Consider the following 24,244-nt stretch of genomic DNA (forward strand, 5'->3'; position numbering starts at 1 on the left):
GGGCAATTAGACCCAAGCCGAAACATAACATATACAAAATTACGTTTAATTTTTTTTATTTTCTTATTTTTATGATAGAATATGGTATTGTCATCAGAATGACTTAAGTATACCAAGTTTGCAGTCGATACCACATTGGGAAGTGGGTTAAATTGAGTTGCAAGATTTGAGGATACAACAACAACAGAGTGAGTTAATAAAAAGCGTGTAATAATAAACATCTTTGGGCACCCCGTCTCCTACCGTTCGCTAACTCACATGGTGAAGTATGGTCACTCAACCCTCATGATCGACGTAATGTGGGGAGGCCTTCATCCAGCAGTCGATTGACACAGGGCTGTAGATTTATTGTATGGTAACATCGTTGCTCCAGGTAAGATTATTGCTTCTGCAACATGCACTGGAAAATCATTGGCTTCAATAGGCTTACAATTTTTAATTAAGTTGGACCAAAAAATGATTCATTATACTAAATTTCATCGAATAAAATGGCCTTGTCATTATATATATGAAAAAAATTCAATTTAGTCTATCAGGAATTATTGCACCCAGTTAAAGAATGTTGATGTATGACTTTGCGTTGGTGCATTACTTATAATTTTTAATTTAATTAAATAGGTTTAACACTTACTTACAATTTTTTGAAAGTTGTAAATTAATCTTGATTGGTTCGCTAAAAATAAGTATAATTTTATACGGTAATCAATTATCCTTTGATTCTTTCGGTAAACTCACGTTAAAAAATAAAGTGAATAAAAAAATAATAAAATAAACACTACTAATGTAGACTGTAGCCTGCTTATAAATCGGAGTGAGTTTACTGGCAGTCTATAATGTCGACTATAGCCTGGTTATTAAGTTTGGTGAGTGTACTGGCAGTCTATAATGTAGACTGTAGCAATGGTTATTAAGCTGGGTGAGTATACTGACAGTCTAAAATGTAGACTGTAGCGTGGTTCTTAACCTCGGTGAGTGCACTGGCAGTCTAGAATGTAGACTGTAACCTGGTTCTGAACTTCGGTGAGTGCACTGGCAGTCTATAATGTAAGCTGGTGAGAATATTGGTAGTCTATGATGTAGACTGTAGGAATGGTTATTAAACTGAGTGAGCATACTGGCACACTATAATGTAGATTGTAGCCTGGTTCTTAACCTGAATAAAATTAAATAGGCTAAAGTCTACATTATAGACTGCCAGTACGCTCACCGAGGTCAATAACCAGGCTACAGTCTAAATTATAGACTGCCAGTCCACTCACTCCGATTAAGAACCAGGCTACAGTCTACATTAGTTTTTTTTTATTTCATGTTTATTATTTTGATTCACTTTATTTTTATCATTATTTTTTTCTATCCACGTGACTTTACCGAAAGAATCAAAGAACATTAATTCCTGCAGTCACGAAAGTTTTAAGTCAAAATGTAATCAATTACTCTGGGCGTCAAATGTGTAATTTGACACTTTTAAATTCATTCGCAGTCTTAGGCCGCATCTGGTCATCAGAAAGAAAACAGCTACTTTCCTGATTGGTGAAGCCACAAAGAATAGATACATCACTTAATAGACTCAGTTATTACAGAATTCACACTTTATTTTTTTACGAATAATTCCCCCTTTTACCGAACAAAATCCTCACTTAACAATCTCAAGACTTATTTTTCAAAATGATCTTGCATTGGGATATTTGAGGAATCCCATGAATGAGTGTCTGGCTTCACGTGGGAGAAAAACTGAGTGATTGGAGAAACCCACTCATAGTTCGTACAAGCAGTATGCTACACACTAACATTTTTTACCCAGAGGCAGTTGGGTATTTTCGAAGCTCGCTCAATCTGTGTTTGAATACTTATCAAACTCCTTGATATTCTGCACTCGACCTTTAAAACGTTTCATATTCTGTGGTCACCGAGAACTGCACAAACCCTGCACAGTATTATACTGACACCAAATGTCGCATTGGGTGGACTGCTATTGGCAAGAGCAAGAAATCTGTACGTGAACTATAATATTTTACTGCCTATGCATTTGTGTACATTGTTTTGCCCCTGAGAGCTTATAACAGTGTTTGTCCAATGGGTAAACTCACCCTTATAATAGGAATGTATAAATAGGGGGATAAGCGTTGCCCCACACTTCTTTTCGTGGAAAATTATTTTGGACGACAAAAACCTATAAACGTAACTAATTTTTTTATTTTAGCAGGTAAGGAGCTACCTGACCACGAATGATAGCTCAACGAAGTGGCTTATATTGTCGACATTTATAGCAACCAAATATTCTCAACGCAGGTTTCTAAATGTGGAGGAAAAAACCGGAGGAGCTGGGTTAAAATCCACACGACCACGGGGAGACATGCAAACTCCAATTTAGAAGTGTCAGCGTCGGGAATAAATCCACGACCTCCTGTATAACATCTCGCCACTGTTTGTCCTGACCTCATAAACTAGATATTCTTCAACCATATAAAATCCTATGTATAAATTTGCTGTGCTTAAACAATATATCTTAATTTTGGAGCTTTCGTGACTGCAGGAATTATTCTTTGGTTCTTTCGGTATACGTGACTTTACCGAAAGAACCAAAGAATTAAACAATATATATTTTTCACTTGATATTTTACCCGCCCCCTAGTGGCGTGGTTACACCTGTGTGGTCATGTAAGAGATGTCTCGTGTACTTAACCTATTGCATCTCTACTTCTCTATCTCCGTGTATCCCCGTGGTGTAGCCAAGTAGCACGTGTCGTGTCCTCAACTCCTTGTGATTATTCCATCTTGTTGGCGACTGCTCTCCTGATGTCCTGGTGCAGCGATTCCAGAGAGCACGTGTGCAGGATGAGATTCAGCACTTGGATTCAGCTTCTTTGCGTAAGCTCATCCTTTCTCACACCAGGCACTGGTGCAAGGAATGAAATGCCCCCCCCCCTTCACTCTTTGTAGCCCAGGGCAGAGGTCGCAATCGGGCACCCGATACCCGTACCCTACCCTATACCCGGCTACCCGTACCCGGCCGGGTACGAGTACCCGTTTGCTACCCTGGTTCGGCCAGGTACGGGTAAGGAATCAAAACCCGTTTGCGACCTCTGGCCCAGGGTCTGGGCTCCATTGCAATTGAACTGCCTGCGTACTCAATAGCTATTCCACCACTTTACCTGGTACAGTATTCAACATTTCCCGCCTCTATCTCAGCTGGAGAGCTCCCTCTGTCAATGAAAACGAATAAAGCACGTTAAGAAAAACATGTCCAGTGGCATTCAGTGGCGTTTCTGACCAAGTGTGAACGAAATGTGCCCCACTGACAACACTGTAACAATTTTTTTTTGTTCCTGGGTAGGAAGTGTTATTTCCTAATTGCTTATGCCTCAAAAGTACAGAACATGGCTATTTGTGACCAGGACAGTGATATTTTGAAATTTACATATTTTCCAGAACATTCCAGATAGATTCAGTGCTGAGTAAACTTGGGAGTAACTTGCAGAACATTCTAGTAATATAAATAGTCGTATAAATACAGGGGCCTTAAGCCCACCAGTTCAGTCTAGTTCCAGCTGCCAAAGTGGATACATATCTGCATTTTTCTGAGATGGCATAAAGAGGAATATCCATTTTCTATACTTTTTAGGCATAAACAATTACGAAATAACACTTACTACCCAGGAATAAAAATTGTGTTACATAGTGCAATCGGATATTTCTGAAAATGACAATTCTTTAGAGCCTTTTCTTTAAACAATGTGTACATAACAGGATGTGCAATGCACGTAAGAAAATGCACAGCATTGTTGAAGCAATACACATTTATTGACGTTAGGAAACATACAACAGAGTCTATATTCTTTGGTTCTTTCGGTAACGTTACGTAGATAGAAAATAAAAAAGTAATAAAAACCTATTTCTTTCTGAATCGATTTTATTATTTTCTATCTATGTAACTTTACCGAAAGAACCAAAGAATATGAATTCCTACAGTCACGAAAGTTTTAAGTCAAAATTTCATAGGAGTCTATTTATAGCCACAATGTCAATTCATTGCGTGGTACATAGTGCAGAATATAAGCACGCCGTTTTTTAAAATAATGTAAATACGAACATTACACTGCATGTAACCAACCAGATTCACACAACACAATGTTTGGTTCTTCTGTTTTGCTATCATACGAAAAAAAAAATCACAATTCTCTCTGTACATGGGGGTATCACAAGTTGCGTGTGTGTGTGTGTGTATATAGGTTTATGTATAGGTGTCCATATGCGCATTTGTATCGATATGCTGTTATAAACAAATATCCCTTTATAGCCTCCATATACTGTTCGCTTAGGTGCTGTAAGCACACACCTATTAAGCCCGGCGAGGAACACGAGGTAGTGTGGCCAGCACCACCCCTTGCTGCGTTTATGTCCCCAGCGTTGATGCTCACACACCACAACAGGTACTCATTTAAGGCCGAGATTGACCTAGTACAAGCTTGCTAACAGCACTTTCCCCAAACAGTACGTGTAGGTTACACAGGGTCTCCTTTGTCTTGGCGCATTCGTATGCATTTGTGTGGAAACGAGTCTGTGCATGTCTGCATGTGTGCGTGCCTGTGATGTGGGAGGTAGAGGGCCCGTGCCAGGCCGCTATTGGTGCCTATGTGCGATCGCAATGCACGACTCGTGAAAAAATCCCCGTGGGTTCCTTCCCGTCATCCAGCGCCGCCAGGAAGCCTTCCTCCCCGCGACGCTTCGACAGAGCCGCCAACGACTTGAACGTACGGGGCTCTGTGATCGCCAGGTCAGCGAGCATCTTGCGGTTCAGCATCACCTGTGTCTGCCCACGGAACATGAATGCGTTAGTCCCGTGCCAGATTCATGACCGAGCGGAGCACGTCGTTAATCGAGGGGTCCCTGTGCTGTGCTATGATGTTACTCACTCATCTACTGCTCACCTTCAGAAGGTTGGTTTTAAAATGGCTGTATTTCAGCCCGTGCTCCAAGATGCCAGCAGTGGCTCGTGTGATCCACAACTGAGAAAAACGACAACATATTACTCACGGCAACAATATGGGACACACCAGCCTTTTATTCTACGGTTGAGACATTCATATTGAAGCAATATTTTTGTAGTTACATAGGCTTATGTAGATCCACATCCCATTAGAGGTACAGATATATACGAAGTTAAATTTACAATATAACCACATATCCCAGATCCTGGTATAGATAAGCCCGTGATAAACATTAAAAAAATGTTCCCCCCGTGCTAGCCCCCTCCCGTCCCTGCACGCCACAAACCCACGCCCCTCTCTCCTGTGAACTCCTACAGGCAAACTCCTTCCCTCTCCCCTCCCGTGCATATATAAAGCCACAACAGCATATCATTTTTTCACACCTGAAGACGGACGCTTGTGTTGCGACCGAAACGTCGTGTTGTATTTAATTTTTTCTATCTACGTGACTTTACCGAAAGAACCAGCGAGTATTAAAATGTCTTGTAAAGGGGAGCAAAAGAGTAAGAGGCATGTGACTTGAGATTACATTTTTAATAATGGGTAACAGCATTTGCCCTAACAGTGTGTTAAGGCTACATAGGGGATCTTTCTATTTTATGCTTTCAAACCCATACAAGTATTCAAATAAGTTAACGGATTACTCATTTGATTTGTTAAATTATTAACAAGGTTGACATCTACTACGTATATTATTCAACATTATGACTTTCCCAATTATACTGCAACTATATTTAAAGACTATGTCTAAATGCAAAATATCGACATGGCATTGGATGATATCATATATCCTTTACTAAATCACTGCATTCTCATCTTAAACGTTTATTAGAAATGCAAGTCAAAGCAATGTATATCCTTGCTGAAACGAGCATGGGGAGCAGTCCTCAATTCTGTTCGTGACCCGAAGCCGATTGTGTAAATTCCACATTCCAAGGCGGTGCTCAGGCCTTCGGAAGCAAACCCGCAATGTGGCAGTACATGACAAACTACTGTCCGTACAATGAGCTTCACGCACGATTAGAAAACAAGTGAATCGGTAGATCGCGGGCTATGAGAGTCGCGTGCCGTTTGATGCGTAGCAGTTAATTGTTCAGTGGCTTTGCGAGCCCAGTTTGTGACTTCTATGTTGAACTTATTTCGCACCGTACGTAGCCAACCAACCCTGTTAATCGGAGGTAGGGGGAGAAAACAGACAGACTTACGGTGCGCATGTTTCGCCTTCGCAGATGGCGGGCCTTGGTGGCATAGACGAAAGAGCGCCGGACAGCGCGCACGGCCAGGCCATAGCATCGGTTCTTGCGTCCTCGGAAATGCTGTCAAGATGCACAATTATACAAAGATCCCCTGTATAGCCTTAACAGACTGTAGGGGCAAGTGCTGTTAGCGAGCACCTATGAAGGCCGAAACGGTACACGAGGGGGTGGGTGGCCAGCACCACGCCCGACCGCCTTTGTCTCCCTAGAGGCGATGATTACACACCGCACCAGGTACTCATTTGAGGCTGAGTCGACCTAGGGGAGGCCCGGGACCGTTCAGATAATCGTCACTGGTGTTGGCCGTGAGCGGGAATCGAACTCGCTTTGCCGGGTTCATAGCGCAGCGCGCTAACCGCTACACTACCGCTCCCCACAATTATACACACACACACTCGACAACGTGGAATCCATGAAACGTGGACAGTAAGACATGCACAAACTCACTGGCTATCCAATTGGAAGTCACAGACACATTACTCTACATACAGATGGAAACAGTATTTCTTCATCTTATTTCCTAAATATATTTATTTCTTAAATATATTTATTTCTTAAATATATTTATTTCCTAAATATATTTATTTTAAGTGAATAAGATGTAAAGTTTATTATCCCGGGTGAATATATTTTTTTCTTCCAATGATGGATTGTAATCCCTCTATTTGAATTTCCCAAACCAAATGAGGGCAACACTGACCCAACCGATTGTTCGATGTAAATACGTGTCAGCCTGTAAGAAAAGTACAGTCATTGCAGTTTTAACACATAGGCCGACTAAACATCAGATGCAAGCACTCTCGACGAATAGGCAAATCGCCAAGCATAGAATCAAATAGAAAAACCCAATAAGGAATCTCAGGAAGTGACCGAGCCACAGGCACCACTGACAACAGTAGGCCGCATAGTACTGAGTCAATAATAATGATATCGTAAGATCGGAAGTTCTCCAGTATTGTTTCAAGCAAGCCTGATCGCGTTCAATCAATCCTGCGGATACGATGTACTCCGAAAAGGCCGTGCGGCCGATTGCTTAATTACTACAGTACTCTGTGTGGCGAGACAGACGTAAGAAAGAGAGTCCGTCAATGATATTCTCCACACCTGCGAATACTTGAAGAGCTCCTTCGCCCTCCAGTAATGGTTATCACTCTTGACCCTGACCAAACGACTTAAGGACAGGAAGACCATTGCGAAGGCGACTCTTGATGGACACCCCCCCTCTCCAATTAAACCCTTTTGCCAATTAATTAGAGCCCTCCCCACCGCGATGTCAATAAGAACCCCTCAATTGAGCGTTCCACGTGCGTTCTGCCCTCCACGCCAATGACACATGATGTGGGTCCCCACTTCCTCCTTCAATACCCGGCAGCGCAAGTATTTCCGGCGAGGGAAATGATTCCGGGCCGAATAAAAGTTCCGGGGCTAAGAGAGGGGTGGGGGGTCAAACCTCCCGCATTGTCCTGGAATCTTTATCGATCTCGATTGAAAGCAATCCGCGAGGTTTAAATGCTGGGACAGGATGGTTTACTAATGTAAATTATGAATGAAATAAAAATCACTTAACAGTTTCCCGCCATGAATGAATTTGTCCACCCAACAAATTAAGCACACCAACGTTTAATCGATCGGCATGTCGCCTTTGGTGGGGTAAAGTGTGGGTACTTGAGGATGTCTCTCTCTGGCTCTCTCTAGTAGAGGCCCATCCGCTAGCAGGGGTGCGCTTAAGCAATTGCAGGGATTGTCCTTTTACATTTGCTTGATGTTTTTTCACTCCACATTTTCCAATCAAGTTGGCATCTATGCACAATTGAGCATGTCGGGCTCCAAGTTAAATTAAGTCTCTTTCAATAGTATTAAATAAAGTCTCTTTCAAATGTATAAAATGTATTTGCACGCAGCGTTGATAAACGGTGCATTTTTCTGGAATATTTTTGCTGGTTTTCTCCTGGATGTTTCCGTTGCGCGTCGTCATTATAAGATGTTCTTTGTTCATGTTTTTGTTTGTTGCGGTTGCACCCGAGTCAAGGGCCGCATGGCTCACAGGGCTACACCTAATTAAGTAAAATGAAAAACTGAAACTGGAAAAATGTTAAATGTTGCACCTCCACGTGCACGCCACGTGTACGCCCCCTGCCGACGTGTCCCACCACCTCCCAGCGCCAGAATGTTGCTGAAACAACAAAGGTTCCGGCCTGAATAAAGGTTCCGTTCCTTATATGCACCTTTTTTCTTTAAATTACTGTACAATTAAAAACAATGATTACCCCGAGAGATATTATTGGGTACACTCTAGACAATTTAACTTCGTCGCCGCTTGTTTAGTTCTCAAACGCATTTTAGAACGTTAACATTGGCCGAACGCGCGTTCCGTGTTGCGTTCCGGGTGAAACACGTGGGCCTCAACCCTGCAACGTCCGCATGGTCCGTGCGACAGCGCTACGCGAGTTTACTTTCTAACGTTTCTAACGCAACATTCTCAACGTCGCAGACGCAGCAGCAACAACAACCCCCCACACACACACACAGCTATGGGGAAGAAGAAGCAGGGTCCAAACTTGGGCCGATCTATAATCAAAGACAGGAACAATGCCAGCCGAACGCAGCGCAAGAACGACTCGTGGGTGAGTGCTTTGAGAATGGATGCTGTTGTCGGTGGCCACGTTAATTCCCTCACCCTTAAACTGGTATTTAAGAGCTTGTCTTTTGGGATTTTTCCTCACTTGATACGGTAAATTTAGCTGTGACGGTCCCACCTGATGACGGAGACTTGTGTTGCCTCCGAAACGTGATTTATTATTTTATTTCGATTATTATTATTTTTTTATTTTTTACCTACGTGACTTTACTGAAAAAACCTAAGAGCATGAATCCTTGCGGTCACGAAAGCTTCAAATCTAGAACGTTAATTCCACTCGGCTCTACTCCTGCACACAGTTTTTTACTCGCTTCACCGTACGCACGCTCTGCCTAGTGTTGTTGTGTTGCGAAAGGCACAATAATTATAATTATACTACTACTACTAACACCATTAGCTTGTGCATCACCGTGCGTGTGTCAGACCACGGGTTTAGGGCCGCTTGAACGTGGTGGTCGTGCCATCAACACCAAGTGATGATGATCTAAACCGGTAATGGGCATCCTCTAGGTCGACTCAGCCTCAAATGAGTACCTGGTGCGGTGTGTAAACATCGCCACTGGGGAGACAAAGGCAGTCGTGTACCGTTCCGACCTTAATAGGTGCTCGCTAACAGCACTTGCCCCTACAGTCTGGCAAGGCTACACGGGTTGGGGGGGTCCTAGGCTTTGCATAATCTGTTTTACACGTCTCTATAATATATAACACAATTATCACGAGCTTGTTGAGAATATTAATAATGCATTAGCTGACGATGTCTACTTTACGTATTCGTGTCTCCACATAACTACAAGTATTTTTTAAAATACGCAGCCCACCGGCCGCACGACCCTCTGGGAGTAATGATTTCTCCATAACGACGCTCATGATTGTTTTGAGTTCTGCATTACTTTACTGTAGAAGTTTGAGTCTAACTCGGACCCCATGTCGTCCATGCTTTGCAAGATTGACAGTTCACCAGAACTCATTCAAGCAAAGCCTGACTGCCGATTGTGGCACTGTCCATCGAAACCGACCCAGAGTCTTGAAACCAGTGCAGTTGACACTATGCAGTCCTATCATAAATCCGTGTTGCTGATGGGCTGTGTAAAATATATATACTCTTATTTATGTGGAGAAGGCGTCATCATCATCACCACCACCACGATCCATGGGCAGATAGCCCATAGGTGTCCACTGTACATTTGGTCATTTGTTTCCACTTTCCTCTGCCTTGTGCCACATGTGCTCAAGTAGGGCCACATCTTTCTGGCACCAATCTCTACTCTGATGTCGTCGTAAAGCCATTCTCTGTTCTCTTTTTCTGGCTCCTTCATCGGAGCCACGTTGTCTGCTAATTTACGTCGCTGCTTATATTTTCCACAACGCAGCTTGTGATGATGTCGTGCCATCGATGTGTCTGTCTGCATGGCCAGCACAGCGCCACGGTGTTGTCATTTATTCCCCTCCTCCCTACCGTCTCATCATAACAGCTGCACACGAGCGAGCTGAACGACGGCTATGACTGGGGCCGCCTGAACCTGCAGTCGGTGACCGAGCAGAGCGCGCTCGATGAGTTCCTCAGCACCGCCGAGCTCGCCGGCACGGAGTTCACGGCAGGCAAGGCTCCTCCGAGAAAACCAAACACACACGTCTCGCATCGTACACTACACCCGTGACCAAATCACTTCGGCGCAGGGTTGAGCGTGATCAGTGCTTGGGCGAGTGGCCACCGCACGTGCGTGCTTTGTCACAGGTGGCTGCTAGAATGGCGCCGTCACCGTTCTAGAATCTCACCTCGGATCCGGAGGAACTCTGCTGGCGAACAGAGTGGAACCAACGTGAACATCCTTCGGAACAAACGCCTCATTCGAGACCCAAATATCACACCTTGCTGGCTTTGACATTCCTCGAAAACACTTGTAACAGACTGCTGCGTTAGAGGTTGCAAACGGGTTTTGATTCTTTACCCGTACCCGGCCACACCAGGGTCGCAAACGGGTACCCTACCCGATACCCGGCCGGGTACGGGTAGGGTACGGGTATCGGGTACCCGATTGTGACCTCTGGGATGAAGCCATGTTGCAGGCGCGGGTGGGTTGATTCTAGGAACTTGAATTGTGAGAAGAGACAAGACGTTGGGAAATGAGTGACAAACGGTTACTCACCAGTGACTCACGGCCTACCCGTACCCGGCCGGGTACGGGTAGCTGGATATCGGGTAGGGTACGGGTATCGGGTACCCGATTGCGACCTCTGTGCTGCGCACATCTCCTTCATGAATGGAAAATTAAAGACAAGCCACGGAAGTGCGACTGTCGCCATGCAACCAAAACTCTGGGCCATGTAGTCAACCACTGTAGTCTGCGCTCCTTCAAAGGAGGAGGAACTGCAAAAAGACGCACTCTCTCTCCTGAAGCCCTATCGTTGCTACTAGACCTCGAAATTGGCATTTAGCTCCTGAACACATTGCCCATCATACACAAGGATAGAAATAGAAGAGGCGGCTACACAGGCTACGTGGTAGGGTAGTAGGAGGCAGTGCGGTGAAAGCCGCAGAATTCTTGAGTTGTGGTTCTGTGCTCCCATGTCCGTGGCTCCCCCTGGACTGACCAGCATGGTGTAGTTTGGTCTGACAACCTCCCCGTGACCACCACATCATGGGGATGCCTTCATGGATAATTGGGTTGACAAAGGGTTGTAAATTATTATTATGAATTCAAAACTCTCCTGTGTGCAACTGTCATAACCCAGAACAGACTGGAATGTCTTAACAGTTCACAAATACGGAGGGGGCATCACAGCGAAACACCACTCTGCCACTCCTGACACAATTATCTGGCTCATCCACCTCAATGTAAAATTATAGCAACATCAGCCGCCCGAAGAAGATTATTATAATAGACACTAACTCATCAGAATATTGAAGCCTTCTTTCTGCGCTGGCACAAACCATTTCTAAATGAAAGGGGGGTACATGTATTGCTTTTGTCGCGCACTTAAATAGCTAGTGTATAACACGGTGTTTTAATGTTATTTTCTAAATTCAGAGAAGCTGAACATCAAGGTGGTGTCTGAAGTCGCACGGACGGGCGTGCTTTCGGACGAGGAGAGTCAGAAGATGAAGCTGCTTCATGAAAGCAACAAGCACTTCCTGAACATCCCACGACGGTAGGGAGACACTCTTGTCAGGTTAATGCGAGCGCGTTGAGGTGTCATTATGGTCAGTGTGATTGCAGCCATCATCGCTTCCTTCCGCTCGGTCGAGTGGTTGTAAAGTTGACGACTGACCTTCAAGGTTTGCTCGTATAGTATCTCACCATTGGCTTTGGATCTTCTCCTGGGCTGCTGACATCTAAATGTTGCTACAATGGCTGTTGTTAGTGTCGGGGTTAATGTTAGCATTTCCATTGTGTTTACGGTGAAGGATTACACTTGGGTACGTGTTATCTTGACGTGAAAAGCCGAAGGCTAACGTGAGTATAGCGCCCATTGGAGTTAATGTTAGTGGAGAGGTCACTTTCAGCTATTGCTTGATTTTTCAACTGACCCAGGTTCAAACTAATGGTTTCAGCAGTGCCATCCCATTGCTCTGACAGTGTTAGCCCCATCAGCCAGTCGACCTAGAGGATGTCCACATATGCTCGGTTTATTAGAAATGAGAAAGCACTCTGACACCATCTATACGGATCCAGGGTCTCGCTCTCTATGCTGCAGGGCGGCCTTACTCGCTTAACGTGGCGTTGAGTTGACCGCTTGACCCTGTGTGTGCGTGCGTGTGGCCAGACCCCGCTGGGACGCGTCCACCACCACTGAGGCGTTGCAACTGAACGAGCGGGAGGACTTCCTGGCTTGGCGCCGCCAGCTCGCCATGTGAGTGCCGAAGCCTTTTCTCCTCCACAAATGCATTTGGAAGCTTTAATTGTGTTGCCGTGTTTTTGAACGGATGTGTTTGCTCAAGGTGCCCTGGGTAGTAGGAGTGTGAGTGTAAATGTGAGATGAGGATGCGGGATGGTTCATGGGTTAGGTGCCTGGCTCGCCATCGGAAGGATTCTAGTTTAAATCATGATCTGGGTGTAAGCATGTGTGAGTGTAAGGTGTGACATGCATCAGAATAACAAATTTGGCTCGTAATCAGAAAGTTACATTTTCAAATCTTGGTTGGGGATTTTAGTGAGTTTTAAGTGATTTCCTGCTTAAATGAGCATTGATGCAGTTCCCATCTCCTTATTATACCCCTTAGCCTGTCAGGGAAATTTCAGATTCGGGGGGGGGGAAGTAGTAAGTCCATGCATAGCACAATCACTGTTGACTATGAGTGTGTGCGTGAGCATTATTATTATTAGTCTGTGATAGTGTCACTGTTAGTCTGAAAAAGCATGTGTGTTTGTCACTGTTTGTGTATACGAGAAATTGTCTGAATATTTGGTCAACAGTTGCAGTAGTTTAGCGCACTGCACTATGAACCCTGTGAGCTGAGTTTGATTCCTGTCGGCAGCTATCATCGGTGGCGAGTGATCTCTCAACCAGTCCTGGGTCTTCTTTCACAAACTCAGACTGACCAGCATGGTGACGAATGATCAAACATTCGGTGGATTGATAATTGGGCTGTACCTTATTAATGATTATATAGGTCCATCACGAATGTACTCGTGAATGTATGTTTGATGCACCAGTGTTGAAGATGTATGAGGGATTCTCCCTGTGGAAGAGTGACGATGGTGTGTGTGCACTTCTTCCAGACTCCAGGAGAAAGAGGAGCTCATTCTCACTCCATTTGAGCGGAACCTTGACTTCTGGAGGCAGCTGTGGAGAGTCATCGAACGGAGGTGACCGTCTCCTCTTGACGAGTGACTGACCACTTGTTAAAACTTTCTTCATTGAAGTATTCCTCATGTGCACCAGGCCTGTGACCAAACCCCCCTAAATGTGCCGGGGAAGCTAAGCATTGTTGAGCCTGGATAGAGCTGTGATGCAGTGTTTGAATGTCAATGGTAGTAGAGTATAGTGTTAATTCTAGATTTGAAGCTTTCATGACGGAGGCAACACAAGACGGCTTGTGTTGCCTCAGAAACGTCGTGATTTAATTTATTTGTTTTCTTTTAACCTACGTGACTTTACCGAAAAAAACAAAGAGTTTAAAATATAGTGTTCCTAAATAATAATACGAAATTGAATATGAATGTTTAACACGCAGGTTTTTGCGACGAATATCAAAATACAGTTTTATATATAAAGGTGGCAGGTTTAACGACACATATATATTTACGCGATCTAACCCAAAAAAAACGCATTCTGGATGAATAATATTGAACGTGAGATGTGAATGAATTAACTTTCTTCTTAAAATCTCTTACCACGTTGTCTTCTTTTTATCATATTTTGCTGTCGCCCTCCCTCTATTCCCTCTCCATCTGTTGCTCCACATCACCTTCCCCCTTCAACTCCATCCCTCGCAGTGACGTTGTTGTTCAGATTGTGGATGCAAGAAATCCACTCCTGTTCAGGTGTGAAGATCTGGTACGTTTTACCCAAGCTGTTGCTGTGATTGCTTCAAAGTGCAGGTTCTGTGTGCCTCAATTCACTGAAGAGGTTTTTGGTCAGGAACGACTATACGGTTGCATGAAATACCGCCGCTTTGAATAGTACTGCTGCAGACAATTGATGGTCCTAACTATCCCGTAATCCTAACTCGGTATCTCCTTATACATGATTATCATCATGTACCCACGAACACTCCTGTTGCCAAAGCCAATGCGGATATGGCAGTTGCGGTACTCTTTAGAGCATGAGTATTTTTAACTGGAGTGAACGTTTGTAACACATTCATCAATAACACTACACATAAGCACGTGTGCTATGCACTATGAAGAGGGGTACTTTCCCAAATAGTCGCCTGTTATATACTCTTGAAGGCAGTGTTAGTGATAAATACAAGTGCTTGAGTTTTTTTACATCAACATCCGTGTCCTTGTCATTGGCTCCACTGATGCTTGACGGACATTTTCACTTTGTCTTGGATGACGCCGGGCAGGAGAGGTACGTCACGGAGGTGTCTCCGCACAAGGACAACCTCATCCTGGTGAACAAGGCCGACCTGCTCTCCGAGGGCCAGCGCCAGGCGTGGGCCGACTTCTTTGAGGCGCAGGACGTCCGCGTCGTCTTCTGGTCTGCGCTGCACGAGGCCAAGCGGCTGGAGGCCGAGGCGCAGGTGTGGGGGCGGTGGTGGCGGCGATACGCGTTCATTCATTAATTCTTCACGCATAGTCAGCGAAGGACCGTTGCGGCAAAAGTGTGACCTCATGCGACAGCATTTGCGTTGACTGCTCTTGCTGCCATACACCGGTGTCTCGAGTGATTTGTTTGATCCACGTATCACGGTGGGGAGGGGTGGGGGCGACCATGGGGGCGGCACCATTAATTTTATGGTGGCAGTTCTCACTTCCAACTTCAAACGCCAACTGAAATGCGTCCCCGAGTGTCAGAATCAGAATATTTATTTACGCTGGAGGAGGAATCCCATGGAGCTATTATGAAGCTCTTTTTCACAGATGTCCAGTAGAGGCAGGGCAGAACGTTACAACAACAAATAATGTAACAACACTTTAGGAGTGCAAATTATATGCAAGGTTAAACAAATCACTTAAAAATATAAACAAATAAAACCAAACCAGTTTTTTTTATCTTACTAGGTGGGGAAAGTCCGCAAGTTGCAATCATTTAGTCAGGTTGATTTTCGCGACCAATATCCATGATAAAAACAATGTTGAGATCGCTTAAATATAAATGTGTTGTTAAACCCGCCATGGCCAATTAGTATGGTGTGTCACGTAATCAAAACGTATCGGTTAGCACACTGGTGTGTTGGAGACTAAACCCACTGTAAATGGGTTTACTCCATTGTAAATATTGCTAATTTCAAGACGCGTATATTAACTCTTTCCTATTAAACTTTCCATTGTGCTGTTTGTTGCTGGCAACTTGGATAGTTTGGCCTTTGGGCCTGTGCTCAGACACTCGAATACAAGCAGAGACTGCTGCTCGATTCCGCGTTACCTTTGGAGCCTTCCCGTTACAACGATGCTGTCCATGGACCATGGACCATAGATAAATTGCAATCCCCTCTCTTTTAGACAGGCAAATCAATTTTCACAAGTGAAAACGTAACTGTAAAACACCGAATGGATTTTATACGTTGTTGTCCATCAACTTATCCTTTCCTTTTGATGATGGTTGTGAAGTTGCGGGACTAGCATCTGGGCAAGGGAATAAATATTGGACCGGTTTGTTAATTTTAACACGTAGGCTTTCGCGACCAATATTTTTCATAATAACTTTTTTGGGTTCGATCGCGTAAGTATAAATGTGTCGAAACCCTCCACCACCTAACAGCCAATTAAAAAGGGATTAGTCACTTAAACAAACGCCAATTAGTTACTACTTCAGCGTGTTGGAGAGTAAATCCACAACATTTACAATTTGAGTTCGACGTTTCGCTGGTAATTACATCCAGCATCATCGGGCGATTTCCCAGAATAGTGAAGCCATCCACCTGCTTCCGTTCTTAAATAGAGCAGTAGGATGACGTCATCACAGAACCCAATCAGATGCAGAGATCAAAGGCGGATGGGGGGTTATTGTAATTATATAATAGATTAGTGATCAGTGAATTAGTATGTTTCCTCTATAAGGTTTAGTAGCACAAGGCAGCTGGGAAACACGTAACCTCGTATTTCCGTGGGAACCGCAAGAGGTCATCGTTTGTCCAATGCAGTGCTCTGTAGTCCCATGCCTTTCTGTATTTATACATATGTCCAGAAGGTGGTGCTCTTGAGCGGATGTTACTCAAGCTGACCTGTCAATATCCAGGACAAATATTTATTTTGATAAGCAGTGCGTGGAAGAATAGGCCAAATACCCGCTAGAGCTCCCTCTACTGGAGGCTCCTCCGCCCATCCCCACTCTCTTTGCCTTGCCCACACACACTCTTATACACTGATATTTTCTCAGTATCTATTGCTTTGGTAGTTGTTGCTAAGCTTTTCCTTTTTTTTTGCTTTAGATTTATTTTATGCATTGCTCATCATTGTGCTACTTTTGGTCTTTGCTTTGTAAGTGGTATGACAGACAAACTTCTTTCATTTAGTCAGTAGTATTTTCAAGGTGAGGATTATTAGTCGGCAAATGACCGTTAAGATTGAAAATGGTATAGTTTAGTTGGAGACGTCGCCAATTTGTCAATAAATTGCGGTCGCTGAAATATGGCGATTTCACACGAAAAGCGAATGGAAGCTTCGGTGCAAATAATGCACTTGTAAATCTGGATTGAAAATTCATTTCTAGAGAACGGCTTTTTGTGTTTAGTTTGTTGTCCTTCCCCCGTGCTTCTGATTTAGCATAGTTGGCTACGTAACAGTGCAAAATAAGTTCAACATGCATACACTCACCCACTCACGGTTGGCTACGTACGGTGCAAAAGAAGTTCGACAAACATAAATGCATACAGTACATACGAGGGCTCCAATCAGTCAATGCCGACGTGATCCACGTTGTGGTCACAACCCAAAGCTGGTGCCGATCTCCCACCTCTCCCGGACGTGAGAACGTCACTTTGAACAGGTGGCAAAGAGTGCAAAGCAGACAGCGAGAAAAGCCAATCGTGGCCCGTGATTTCGAGTCACCGAGGGTCACGACGCGCGCGACGCTTTCTCTCGCCACATCGCCCGTCGGCTCTCGTCACTCGCGTGTCAATAGTCACCTCGCTTGAGCGATGGCTTGCAGTGGGATAGGCGTGTACGCATTTCACGGCGTAGTTTGTTTTCGTCAAGGAGGGAAAAAAACCCTGGGAAATTGACAGTTTCACCCGCAGAGTGGTTCCCCGCGGGCTTGTTTTTTCGCCAGCTGATTTGTGTCTCTATTTAAAAGAGCCCGTGCCGCATTGTGCGATGAAATCGATGACGACGTCGTGAGTCTTTCTGCATTGCACTCGATGCTGTGCTTGTGCCAGATTGCGTCGCGGTTAATAGTGGGTGAAGGTGTGTGGAGTTCCACGCGCACTGTGTTGCATGCATATTAACAAGAAATACATAGGGAAATGCGACAATGAGAATGTGTACAGAAGGAAAAAAAAGGAGGATTAAATAGTCGAGTGAGTGTGGGGATGGTTTGGATCAATAAGTGGAATGACAAAGAACTTCGCTTAAAAATAATGTAAGTACTTGTAAATGGTGCTCTTGGGCTTGACCATCAAAAGTGAATCGGAAGTGGTTTTAGTAGTAAACACATCAACTATAAATTAGCTTTTTGAATGTATTCAGATGGTGTGTAATTACCATGGTGTCATGGTTAGTGCACTGGACTTGCAATTTAAAGGTCGCCCGTTCAGAACGTTTTCAAAACTTCCTCGTAGATTTTCACAGCCAATATTCTTAAACCTCTGTCTGCCCAGAAATATTAATGTGTACACTACAGTTTTGTCGATTGGCAGGTTGCCAGTGTGGAAGAGTAGGCCAATACCATCTAGAGTTCGCATTGGAGGAGCCCCTTTTGTTAGCAGTGGCGTAATCAAGAAATTGCAGGGCTGCACCTTTACCGTAAATTACCCTTCATCATCTTGATCTAGTTAATATCGGAAGCAGGAACACTTTTTCACAATTCTGGCAAATTGCCCAATGAAGCTGGTTGTAATCACCAGCGAAATGTCGTACTCAATTGTAAATGTTTGTGGGTTTACTCGCAATCACACCGACGTCCTGATGTTATAGCTAATTGCCACGTTTTGTTTACGTGACAAACATTACTAATTGGCTGTGTCGGGTGGTGGTGGTGGGTTAACGACACATTTATATTCACGCGATCTAACCCAGAAAACATTTATAATGAATATTGTGAATTACATGATGACGACTGCTCTTGTCTGCTCCGCAGGGCTTGGACGAGTATGAACAACAAGAGACAGAGGGAGATGGCTCCGACCTCAGCGAGGAGGACACCGAGCCGGAAGATGGCACGAGGGAAGAGGAGGAGAAGGACGACCGAGGACAGGACGAGGCCAGAACAGCCGAAAAAGATGGCGAAGATCTCACGGATGGCTGGGAGACGTGCGATGAAGATGAAGATGACAGTGATTTCAAGTCGGTGACCGACGGCGAGGAATCGTGGCAGGACCTGGGCATGGAGGAGAGCGCCAGCGCGCCGAGGGCACGTTCGCCCGTCAAGAACTCGAGTCGCTTGCTCCACCAGGACGAGCTGCTGCTCGTCTTCAGGAACTTCCACGTGGGACCTAAAGTGAAGCGAGGGCAGACGACTATCGGACTGGTAGGTGCTGCACGTTTTTATTGACAACCGAGCGAAAGCTGTTTGGTGGCTGTTATGGCAATTCCACCTCACACGTCGCTGGTCCTGCTTTGTCTCTCATTGAGTGGGAAAAAGTTTGTTCATGTCGACGTTCTTGATCTGGTAAACAGTGACCCCATGAAAATGATTGCTGTGCGATGGACTTGTGTGTAGCGGGGTCCATGGGAAAGTGCAGCAGTGGATGAGAAGTCACGAGTAGGAATTTTCAGAAGTCGCCCTGTGATACCGTCTTATGTGGGTCATTGTTGATCACGGGGTCAAGAGCTACTCTGCGAAAGTTCCACGTGAACGGGATGCCGATAGTAAAATCGGAACAGTATTGAAATTGGGGATAAAAGACAAAAGCATTAACTAAAATGTTTTGTTGCTACATTTGGCCTATTCCAGCCGTTCATTAAAACTTGTGATTTAATTTTCTTGTGATGAGAACTTTTTGCAGGGCGTATATAAAAATGTACACTCCGCAGTGTGGATAGCGGACTTTTGAAGCTCCATTACTTGAGGAATTATTTATGACAGCCTCTTCCGAGATCATTCACATGCTGCAAGGCTGGTCGCTTTGAGGGTTCCAAATGGAAATGTATTTGTCTCATGATAGGACACAGATAGTAGAATTGGTATGATACTTCGGAGAAAAAAAATAAAATATTGTAAAAAAAAAGAGGGAAAATTATACACGGAGCTTCAATGTTGGAAAAAAAACACTTTGCAATGTTTCATCTTTTCCAATATAAATTCTACACCTGTTGCTTTCTGGACAATAATAATTATAAAATGAATAATTTAAAAGATTTCAAAGTAGGAAACCAGACTATGACAGATCCACATTTATAGAGAATATAAAAAGTAATTCCGAAATTCATCCCTTCCCGTGCCCTCTTCCCCTCCGTAAAAAGAAATAGTAAAGTATCCGACAGAACATTTTTTTATTCCATTGTGTTTTATTGAACGGACCGTTTTGGCTGCCAGTCCTCGGTGATGACATTTAGAAGATGGCTACGCTGTCCTCGGCAATTGATGCACTTGAAAACTTCCCACATTGATTCATTATCATGCCCCTTCATCCATGGGACAACAATCATTGGTTTATCTACAATATCTGGGGATACTTTTGTTTCCAGTGAAAGCACAAACACACGTTCCTGTATAATCCTAGGGAGTGCTGCTGCAGCGGTTAGCGCATCGAACTACGAACCTGAAAATCTGTGTTCAATTCTCACCCCCTTGCTCGTTCGTGGTGAACGATAATCCTTCACCAACTTACATGGACGAGCATCGTGAAGTAGGGTCCAACTATCCCCGTAATGGACACAGCATTGGTAGGCTTTCATCCAGCAGTGCATTGAGAAGGTCTGTAAATTATTATTATTATTATTTATTCTGCTACTTTCTGGGAGTTGGACTGAAAGTCACGTGTTCTATACTCACACTGGGCTTGCATTTGCTGGTGGTTGTTATAGACCGAATCCTGACCTACCACCGACATATTTAATATAATTTGCATTCAGCCAGCAATTGCCTATCACCGTTACGTCAGCAATTGCATACTGGACTCAACTCTCCTTTTCTGCCTTGATGTCGTTTTGAGGGATTTTGCGATCTCTGGCTTGCGGCTTACAACACACCGAACGGTGCGTACAGTGGTCGGCCGTTTCTTTCATTGTGCTTAGGCAACGCAGGGTTGTGCTAAACACTGACGAAAAGGTAAACGTGAAAGGTACAGATACAGCCCTCAAATTACTGGCAGAAGAGCCTCTACCAGACAGAGCTCAAGATGGGTCCTTCTTGAGAGTATTTGGCCTACTCTTATACGCTGGTTAGATGTCTGGAAAGAGGAGTGAATACCTCCACTTTACCCCACGACAATTGACTAACTGGTTCACTCATTTCTAGAGTTGTGCTAGGAGATCAAACTGGAAGCCTATGGATTGCAAGGCCGGTGTGCTCAACATTTCGCAGCAGCAACAACCTAAAATTTGTTCTACAAAACTACATTTTGTGCCGCAGTGGTGAGATGTTAACCTCCTCGCCTGGTATACAGGAGCAAGTGGGTTCGATCCCGATGCTGACGCCTATATATTTGGAGTTCTCCCCATGGTCGCTTGTATTTTTCTCCGAGTATTCCTGTTTTCCCCTCCATATTTAGAAACGTGCGTTTAGAGTATTTGGCTGCAATACATTTCCACATGATAAGCCACTTTGCTGTTGGGTTATCATTTGTGACCAGGTCGCTTCTGAAAAAAAAAGCTATATAGCTCAGCGGGCCTTACCTGGTAAAATAAAAACGTTTTTTATTTTAAAAAATTCAAGATAAAATTTGCATTTAAATTCCTGTTTCCATCGCGTTCCTTGTGCATTGTGTGCTGGCGCTGTGAGTGGCAGTCGCTACTTAGAGTAGATGCTACCCGTCACAGTGATTTGCCACCGCACTTCATTATAGGTGGCATTTGTCAAGCACCACGCGTGCGTGGAATTTCATTTAAAATGTAAATTGGCCGGGCATAGGGGTGCCACGTCTGTAATCTGGGATTGGTGGCTCACGACTGCTTCATACTACACTGCTGGGTGGATACGAGGTGCCCAGCAGGGTGCAGTTAAAAAAGTATTTTGCAAATGTATTTTTTTGTATCGTGGGTTTTATTTAATCCCCTCTTGGTTTGCTTTCATGCATTGAAATGCTCGCTAAGAATTTGGTGAAACGTTCGTTCGAGTCGGTCAGGTTTTTCTGTGTAAATTGAATTGTTATTGTGAGGGGTTTAGCAGATGCATTACATCCCATATATGGCTCATGGTAGAGAGAGAACCTTTGCTTGTAAAATCGGCAGTTCACCATCATTGGTTCAAGCAAGTGTGGCTCTGCTGATGAGAAATGATGCACTCCCAGAAGGCTGTGCGGTTATCTATTTAATTGTATGACAGGATCTTGAGATATGGTGGCATCTTGAGGGAGGCTTTCATTCAGCAGTGGATTGACCATGGCTGAGAACGATGATGAAGATTAATGATGCATTGATTCTTAAATGTTGTAGGTGAAGAGAAACTGTGACCCCACAGCTGCTAGAGGTCACTACATTCACCCTGATGTTATACAATAAAATATTAAAATACAAAATCAAATTGCAAACCTGAATGGCAACAATTCTGATGAGGGGAGGGGTGGGTGGGTGGGTGAATCATTCCACCCGTAATAATTATAGTCATAATGACACAATTCTATAATATTGCTCGTAAATAATAGTCGAATACAAAGGCAAACACAATCTTTGCTCAGTGCGGAATTGAATGCGTTTGGGCAGCAATAAACAATAGCTTTGTTCTCTGTGGTGCCTTTCTGTAGTTTGTATCTCTTGGGTGGAAACAAAAAAATATATAGTGTTCACTTGGAAGAATTGAGAACATCACACGGAATCGACAATCGCGCCGGCTCAACCATGCGATGAGACGGGTTTCCCCTCCCTCCGCCACTGGCAATGCCGACATGAAACGACATCTGGAGGAAATAAAAAAACAGTTTTTTTGTATCGTGCGGCTTTTCTGTTGCCCACATTCAAAGTTTCATTTTGTGAAGTAACGAGTTGCATGCTGCGAGGCCGAAATCTATTCGGAGTGAAAAGAAAATCATCACGAGGCACGACGAGTGAATTTCGTGGCGCCTTTGCGCTCGTGTTCCCGCAACACACTGGAAATTGGCTTTTCGTTACAGGTGGAGACAGACAATTATTGGGAACAAAAGGTGTCCATGAGATGGGTCCCATATGCTGCTCTCGTGGTCCGCTCTGGCCCGCGGTTTCCATGACAGCCGGAGGCCCGCGAACCATCCACGATGTTGACGGCCGGCGTGTGTTCTTGGGGCGTAACCTCGATCGCTTGCCTGTGACGGGGCTGCACACACATCCAGCCGGGTCGCCCCCCCGGAAACGATTGTGTGATGTCAACGGGGTCAGCGCGGTCGTCTTCTTAGCAGTCGTCGCCCAACGTGTCGGTGAACCCGGCGACCTGAGTTCGATCCCCAACGCCTCCTTTACCAATCCGCACCGACCAGCATGGTGATGGATGGTCAGACAACCTTCTTACACGGCGTGGGGAGGCATCCATCCACTAGTGGTTGGGCACACGGCTGTGTTTTATATATATACCACGTTGCAATTATATTTATCAACGATAGACAAGAAGGCAGCGAGTTATAAACCGATTGTTAATGAGAAGCAGAACGGATTTTTGCAAACCCCAATGTCATCTTGAATTTCATGATAAGGTTACGTTTAAATTATAGACTGTCAATCCACTGCTTGTTGGAAGATCTCCCCATGATGCGACGTTCATGCGAGTTATTTAACTATGCTTAGCTCCACTGGTCTGGTCAGTACAGGTTGCTGAAGGATTGTCCCGGGAGTAGTTCAGACATCACTCGCCTCTGATTGTAAGCCCGTGGCCGGGAAATCGAACCTGGGTCACTGCACACCGGTGCAGTGCGATGCACAGTACAGTGTAATTCACCACCGCCCATCACCCCTGTCCACGCGCGCGCGACTTATCCTCGGGTGGGCAACGCGCCGAGCCGGCGTGGCACGGGAACAACAAAGGCCTGGGCCCTGGGATCGCACCAGCTGCGGCGTCTGGTGGCATGTGCCGCGTCATTGACGGAAATGCGACTTGACGCCCTTCCAACCGGACCGTCGCGAAGCAATTACAGTTGAAGCCGTCTCCGCTTGGGCGCTCTGCCGCGTATCGGGGAGTGCGATGGGGCCTGCCGAGCTGGCGATAGTCACCTTGGCAGTAAATCATTGTGGGAGCTGACGGCCGGTTAAACGTGTCACGAGCCACTGCACGGATGTCACTGCAGTGACTGTTAATTGCACTGGTAATTATTTTTCCCTGGCGTTTTTTTGAACGATGTGTATTATTTTCCGTGGAGGATATTGACCCTGTGTTTTTTTTTTGCTTGGGCTGTCTATCATGCCGACCACCTGCACTTAAAAACGAAATTGAACTAAACTGGCTGATTATTATTATTAATATTTTTCTTG

The 24,244-nt window shown here is 44.7% G+C and overlaps 2 protein-coding genes across 2 annotated transcripts in view; one reads left to right on the plus strand and one right to left on the minus strand.

Moving 5' to 3' along the window:
• Positions 1-3,807: 3,807 nt before the first annotated feature.
• On the minus strand, positions 3,808-7,638 carry MRPL20 (mitochondrial ribosomal protein L20). The gene is made up of 4 exons (XM_078869853.1): positions 7,349-7,638; positions 6,194-6,304; positions 4,929-5,006; positions 3,808-4,810 (listed from the first exon to the last, which is right to left on the minus strand). Exons 1-4 carry the CDS (start codon positions 7,433-7,435, stop codon positions 4,631-4,633), a joined length of 456 nt encoding a protein of 151 aa, XP_078725979.1. The 5' UTR covers positions 7,436-7,638; the 3' UTR covers positions 3,808-4,630.
• An 889-nt stretch (positions 7,639-8,527) lies between these two features.
• Positions 8,528-24,244, plus strand: part of LSG1 (large 60S subunit nuclear export GTPase 1) — a 48,198-nt gene continuing 32,481 nt past the window's right edge. The window contains exons 1-8 of the mRNA XM_078869606.1: positions 8,528-8,868; positions 10,355-10,481; positions 11,912-12,032; positions 12,648-12,734; positions 13,604-13,690; positions 14,321-14,381; positions 14,896-15,072; positions 18,789-19,178. Of these exons, the coding sequence (XP_078725732.1) occupies positions 8,776-8,868; positions 10,355-10,481; positions 11,912-12,032; positions 12,648-12,734; positions 13,604-13,690; positions 14,321-14,381; positions 14,896-15,072; positions 18,789-19,178 (1,143 nt within the window). The 5' untranslated portion in view covers positions 8,528-8,775. The remainder of the gene's footprint in view (positions 8,869-10,354; positions 10,482-11,911; positions 12,033-12,647; positions 12,735-13,603; positions 13,691-14,320; positions 14,382-14,895; positions 15,073-18,788; positions 19,179-24,244) is intronic.

This window comes from Lampetra fluviatilis, chromosome 28 (genome assembly GCF_964198595.1).
Source record: "Lampetra fluviatilis chromosome 28, kcLamFluv1.1, whole genome shotgun sequence".
In the NCBI taxonomy this organism is placed as follows: Eukaryota; Metazoa; Chordata; class Hyperoartia; order Petromyzontiformes; family Petromyzontidae; genus Lampetra; species Lampetra fluviatilis.